This window comes from Glycine soja, chromosome 6 (genome assembly GCF_004193775.1).
Source record: "Glycine soja cultivar W05 chromosome 6, ASM419377v2, whole genome shotgun sequence".
Lineage (NCBI taxonomy): Eukaryota > Viridiplantae > Streptophyta > Magnoliopsida > Fabales > Fabaceae > Glycine > Glycine soja.
Window position 1 is genome coordinate 18,311,871 of NC_041007.1, and position 7,439 is coordinate 18,319,309.

General features: G+C 38.3%; 2 protein-coding genes across 2 annotated transcripts; both read right to left on the reverse strand.

Moving 5' to 3' along the window:
- Positions 1–1,082: 1,082 nt before the first annotated feature.
- Positions 1,083–1,542, reverse strand: LOC114415923. The gene is made up of 2 exons (XM_028380785.1): positions 1,435–1,542; positions 1,083–1,334 (listed from the first exon to the last, which is right to left on the reverse strand). The coding sequence occupies exons 1-2, from the start codon at positions 1,540–1,542 to the stop codon at positions 1,083–1,085; spliced, it is 360 nt and encodes a 119-aa protein (XP_028236586.1).
- A 2,192-nt stretch (positions 1,543–3,734) lies between these two features.
- On the reverse strand, positions 3,735–5,441 carry LOC114415925. Its single transcript, XM_028380787.1, has 3 exons — positions 4,400–5,441; positions 4,142–4,177; positions 3,735–4,057 (listed from the first exon to the last, which is right to left on the reverse strand). The coding sequence occupies exons 1-3, from the start codon at positions 5,439–5,441 to the stop codon at positions 3,735–3,737; spliced, it is 1,401 nt and encodes a 466-aa protein (XP_028236588.1).
- Positions 5,442–7,439: the final 1,998 nt, after the last annotated feature.

Sequence of the window (7,439 nt, forward strand, 5' to 3'; positions counted from 1 at the left end):
AAAATATACTCAACAATTAAATAACAATATATCATAACAATAATAACATACAATATTTAACTTCAAGGCTTATAAACAGATAACTATAAAATACACGTAAAATATAAATATATATATATATATATATATATATATAACATATAAAAAGTATTAAATATATATGAATATAAAATAATCACAATAATATCAAATATATCATTAAGTAAATACAAATTATATATAACAATAAAATATATACTCTTATTGATTTCTATGAACAACATGTATACCTATATTCTAAATATATTTCAACTAAGTTACCAACATCAAGAAAATGCCTAATTACAACATGAATACAACTTTAGTTAATTTCTTTAAATGATTTTAGCCAGTTCAATTATCCAACAATCCCTACACATATGAATTTCATGATGAGAAATCACCCACATGAAATAAAATATAAAGTTTGTAAAAAAAAAGCAGTATCAATATATATGTACACGTATACACTGCGATGCGAAAAAAAATAAAAAAAAATAAAAAGAACAAGATTGAAAGGCCAACATATCTGGTATAAACAAAATCACCACCACACAATTTTTATGCTAATTATAAAGAATTCTAATTTCTAAGGTACACACCTAGCACAGGAACACATCAATTCTACAACAAACTCGCAAGAGAACACCAATTGGTTCATCAAACACACTCATAAACACTCCAAAATAACCCAAAAATTGATCCTCTAGGGATCCATACACATGTTCATTCTAATCCCCAAGCGTGAGTAACTCATCCCTTACCTCGATGTAGTCGCTTAAATATTCTCTGTTAGCAATGGTGGCGTCTCTGGTGCTCTCTAGAGCTCCTCCTCTGGTTGCTCTATTAGGGTTCTTGTGCGTCAGAAAAGAAGAAAGGAACAAAATGTGTTTTCTAAAAAGCTGCTCTAGGTTAACATTTGGCTTATATAGTGGGAATTTATGACCTAATAATTTTTTATTTTATTTTTACTTATTTATTTATTTATTAATTAATTTATTAATTTCTTATTTACTTATTAAAGTTACGGCTGTTACAATTCCACCCCCCCTTAAAAAAAAGTTTCACCCCTGAAACTTACCGGTATCGAATAAGGTAGGATATGCATCACGCATCTGACCCTCTAGTTCCCAGGTGGCATCCTCACCCGAAGCACTTCCCCATACTACTTTGACCAAGGGAATCTCTTTCCCCCTTAGCTGCTTAACCATACGATCGTCGATCCTCAGTGGTTGTGTTTCATATGTGAAGTTCTCTTTCACTTGGACATTGTCTAATTCGATCACGTGCGACAGATCATGGACATATTTTCTGAGCTGAGAGATATGGAAGACACTGTGGAGATTTGAGAGAGATGGTGGCAAAGGGACCAATGAATCTAGGTGTGAGCTCACGGGACTTCAACGCCCTACCAACCCCAGTCCACGGAGTGACTCTCAGAAATACATGATCACCTATAGCAAATTCAAGATCCTTTCTTCTCTTATCATAGTAGCTCTTCTGCCTACTTTGGGCTGCTCTCATCCTTTCTTGGATCAACTTAACCTTTTCAGTGGTCTGCTAAACTACCTCAGGTCCTAAGGTAATGCTCTCACTGGAATCTACCCAACATAAAGGTGTCCTACATCTTCTACCATATAATGCCTCGTAAGGCGCCATACCTATACTAGAGTGAAAACTATTGTTGTATGTAAACTCTAAAAAGGGTAAGAAACTATCCCAACTACCCCTCTGCTCTAACACACAGGCTCTCAAGAGGTCCTCTAAGGATTGGATGGTGCGCTCAGTTTGACCGTCAGTCTGTGGGTGGTAAGCAGAACTCAACCTAAGCTTGGTCCCCAAGGCTTTATGAAGACTCTCCCAAAATCTAGAGGTAAATCTGGGATCTCTATCAAAGACTATGCCAGAAGGAACACCGTGTAGTCTAACTATCTCACTGACGTACAAGCTAGTCAACCTCTCTAAAGAATATCTGATGTTAATTGGAATGAAGTGAGCAGATTTGGTCAACCTGTCTACAATAACCCAAATGGAATCTAAACCTTTGGGGGTTCTAAGTAACCCCACCACGAAATCCATGGAGATGCTATCCCACTTCCACTCAGGTATCTCTAAAGGTTGCAACTTCCCTGAAGGCTTCTGGTGTTCTATCTTAGCTTTCTGACACACTAGGCATGCAAGGACAAACTCATTAACTTCTTTCTTCAGACCCGGCCACCAAAAAATCTGCCTAAGGTCCTGGTACATCTTAGTCGCTCCCGGGTGGATACTCAGACTACTTCTATGGCCCTCTTCCAAAATCGTTCTTCTAAGTTTGGGTACACTAGGAACACACACCCTATCTTGAAACCTCAAGACTCCATCAGTTCCCACTCTAAAACTATTCTCTCTCCTTGTGACTATGGACTCTAACTGGGCTGACAAGAATGGGTCAGACTTCTGACCCTCACGGATCTCGCTCAAGAGTTCGCTGGTGACTCTCAACATACCCAACTTAATGCTACTAGAGGTGATCTCACATGCCAAACTCATGTCTCTAAACTGCTCTAAGAGGTCCAACTCTCTAACCATCAAAGCAGACATTTGAAGGGATTTCCTACTTAAGGCATCTGCTACTACATTGGCTTTACTTGGGTGATAGCTAAGCTCAAAATCGTAATCCTTAAGGAACTCTAACCATCTCCTCTGCCTCATGTTAAGCTCTTTTTGATCAAACAAATATCTAAGGCTCTTATGGTCACTAAACACCTCAAATTTAGATCCATAAAGGTAATGCCTCCAAAGCTTAAGAGCAAAAACTACGGCTGCTAACTCAAGATCGTGTGTGGGATAATTTCTTTCATGTATCTTAAGCTGTCGAGAAGCATAGGCCACTACCTGTCCCCGTTGCATAAGCACTCCACCCAAACCCATCTTGGACACATCACAATACACCACAAAAGGTTCACTCGGGTCAGGTAACACTAAAACTGGTGTAGTGGTTAACCTTTCCTTAAAGGTACAGAAACTTCTCTCACACTGGGCATCCCACACAAAAACTTGACCCTTACAAGTAAGCTTAGTCAAAGGTAAGGCAAGCTTAGAAAAACCCTCTATGAATCTACGATAGTATCCTGCTAAGCCAAGAAAGCTTCTAATCTCAAACATTGACTTAGGACTCTCCCAACTCATCACCGCCTCTACCTTGGAAAGATCTACTGGTATCCCTCCCTTAGATATAATGTGCCCTAAGAAGCTCACCTCCTCTAGCCAAAAATCACACTTGGAAAACTTAGCATACAGTCTATTGTCTTTAAGGGTTTGCAACACAACTCTCAAATGCTCCTCATGTTCCTCTCTAGTCTTAGAATACACTAAGATATCATCTATGAAGACCACTACAAAACTATCTAGGTAGGGGTGAAAGATCCTATTCATATAATCCATGAACACACCAGGGGCGTTGGTCACACCAAAAGGCATAACCAAGTACTCATAATGACCGTAACGGGTCCTAAAGGCAGTCTTCCGAACATCTCAGGCTTCACTCTAATCTGGTGGTAACCTGATCTAAGATCTATCTTACTGAATACACAAGCCCCTACTAATTGGTCCATCAAGTCATCTATCCTAGGCAAAGGGTACCTATTCTTAATCGTTACCTTATTCAACTGACGATAATCTACACATAGCCTCATGGTCCCATCCTTCTTCTTAACTAACAACACCGGTGCTCCCTAGGGTGACACACTAGGCCTCACAAACTGTTTCTCTAAGAGTTCCTCTAACTGTTTCTTAAGCTCACTTAACTCTACAGGGGACATCCTATAAGGTGTTATGGATATGGGTCCAGTACCGGGCACTAGGTCTATCGAGAACTCGACCTCTCTCTCAGGTGGTAATCCTGACACCTCCTCAAACACCTCTGGAAACTCTCTCACCAATGGTATATCACTCACAGGGGTTTTGGTCTCAACACTCATACTAGCTAAGATCATGTATACCTGTGCATCCTCCCTTAAAGATGCCTCAACTTGGTTAGCAGACAAAAACATATCACCTTCACTCACACCAGACTCAGGAAAGACAATAGATTTCTCAAAACAATTTAATAAGACATGATTGGAAGATAACCAGTGCATACCAAGAATAACATCAATCTGACTCAAAGGTAGAACAACTAAGTCAATAAGAAATTGTCTATCAAAAAATAAGACAGGACATTGCAAACACACATCGGAAGTTAAAACAGACCCACTAGTAGGTGTATTCACAATCAAGTCAAATTTCAAGGAAGACACAGGCAAGGTAAGTTTTTCAACACAGACACGAGAAATAAATGAATGGGTCGCACCTGAATCATACAATACAACCAAGGGAACTTGACTTATGAAACACATACCTTGGATGAGTTCATCAGACTGTGCGGCATCAGCACCACTAAGAGCAAACACTCTCCCTATGGTCCTTGGTCGTCCACTTTGGTTATTCAGACTTCCACTCCTCTTCTCCCTCCTCGGATATGGGCAACTGGTACTGAGGTGGCCCTTACCTTGGTAGTTAAAGCAAGTCACCTCTCTATCTGTGCACTCACGAGCAATATGCCCAAGTCGACCACATTTCCCACACCTGAGTGGTGTAGTAACAATAGCAGGAGCACCACTACCACCACTACTTCTACCCGCAGACTGAGACACCCTGTTAATTGGCTGAGAACTCCCACCAACTAGTTGAAGTCCTCCACTGGTCCTCTGTCCTCCAGAATGGTTTCCATATTTCCCGGGAGGGGCAGAATATGGCTTAGCACGATTGTGAGTCACAAGCTTCTTATCTTTCCCATGACTAGCATTGGCATTCCTGTAAAAAGCAATCTTCTCCCGCTGATCTTCATCAAAGATTCTACACATGTTGGTCAACTGTGCAAAGTTATGAATACTGTGATAATTTACCATCATCTTTACTTCTGGTCGAAGGCCATTGACAAATTTCACGCATTTGGACCTCTCCCCAGCTTCCCCCTGATAATGAGGAAAATACCTTACAAGGTTCTCAAACCTCGTCGCACACTCTGCCACCGTCATACTTTCCTGTTTCAGCTCGAGAAACTCCATCTCCTTCCTATTCTTCACATCTTCTGGAAAATACTTCTCCAGAAAAGTTTGTCTGAAAGTCTCCCATTGGACAACAACACCACCTGCTCCCTCTAAACGTGGGCGAGTGTTCTCCCACCAGTACTCCGCCTCATCTACTAGCATGTGAGTAGCAAACAACACCTTTTGATGGTCCTGACACTCCATCACCCGGAAGATCTTCTCAATCTCCCTCAGCCAAGCCTCAGCACCCTCAGGATCATAACCCCCTTTGAAAATAGGTGAGTTGTTCCTCTGAAAGCGATCTAACCCATGGTACATAGTTGCTCCTCCACCGCCTCCCTGATTGGCCATAACTTGCGCCAAGTTGTTCAAGGCCTCGGTAAGAAGTCATTCTCGCTCATTTCTCGCAGCCATTACTTCCTATGTCATGCAAGAAACAAAACTTTGAAGAAAAAAAAAATAAAAATATACCAACACAATAGAGTACACCTCTAATCAAACAAAACAAACACAACACATCAGAGTACACAAGGAAACACAGAAAGCTCATAACACACATGGCCGAAAGGTTCGACCTGCTCTGATACCACTAAATGCGACACCCTCTACCCTTACAATTATAACTAACTAATTAAATAAATCATACAAAATTTATTTAAAAGATTATAAACACATAATAATAAAAGAAGGAAAAAAAAACATGCAAAATTAATTAATAATTTTTCTTTTTAAACACATTTAATTTAAATCAATTCAAAAGGATAAAGGTTCACATCCACTTAGTGAAAACATAATAGATTTTTTTTTTAATAAAAGGTAAGATTATCTCGGCTCAAAACAAGGCCGTCCACTCTAAATAAATAATAAAAAGAAACTAAAGTAGAAAAGTATAACGCAATTATTTTATTCAGTAAATCATAACATGTGAAAATCATAATATGCGAAGTAAAATCCTATGCCCCAATGTCACACTTATCAGAGCATATCCCTATCACAGACTAATTCTCTCCATCTCTAGCATGTGACTCATCATATGAGGGCTCACCTGAAACAAAGTGGCAATCAGCCCAAACACAAACACACACCGGGAGTGAGTTATCACATTCGTATATAATAAAACATTAGAGCATGTGAAACATATAATACTTAAAGCTGAATTTATATAAATAACATTACTGCACAAAATCGCACACATTATTCACACCCATTCAAGTTTACACACTCCATAAAATAACATCAACCACAATTGTTAACTCAATGAAATTCAAACACAAGCGTTATGCAACAAAAATTATACCAAGACTCAAGCCTATATGCAATGTGGTACCATGTCAGTGAAAAACAACATTGGGGCGCTTAGGAGTACATGACAAAGCACACCACACAATGGGTATACTCGGTCACTCTCACTAAGTAACATCATAAGGTGACCAGTCAGGGTTACTCTGTTTTGCGAGAATGCCCCAACCACATGGGATCAACATGGGTTTAAAGGAGCACTCAAGCCGAGGATCTTTACCCCCAAGGCCTAGACTCCGAAGAATCCGTTTGGGCCTCACCTTCCTGATTCAGGTCCAACCCCTAAAATATTTTTTTTTTGCACGCAGACACTGTTTATGAGTTATATAATACCCACGACCTCACACTTATATTTCAAACATATTTAACAAATTGCGATATAGTTTAACCCTTCAGGATCCTAACTAGGAATCCTACAATTTCCTTTAACACTGCGCATAAAAGTTCTCTCAAGGAAAACACTGGTCGGGTTACTGTATAACTCATAACTCACATGACAAGTAATATCACTACAAATATCAATCACACACTCATTCACAACCATATTTCATGTCTAGAGTTTAACATTTCACACTTTAACTAATTACAAAATATACTCAACAATTAAATAACAATATATCATAACAATAATAACATACAATATTTAACTTCAAGGCTTATAAACAGATAACTATAAAATACACGTAACATATATATATATATATATATATATATATATATATATATATAACATATAAAAAGTATTAAATATATATTAATATAAAATAATCACAATAATATCAAATATATCATTAAGTAAATATAAATTATATATAACAATAAAATATATACTCTTATTGATTTCTATGAACAACATGTATACCTATATTCTAAATATATTTCAACTAAGTTACCAACATCAAGAAAATTCCTAATTACAACGTGAATACAACTTTAGTTAATTTCTTTAAATGATTTTAGCCAGTTCAATTATCCAATAATCCCTACACATATGAATTTCATGACAATCCCTACACATATGAATTTCCTGACGAGAAATCACCCACATGA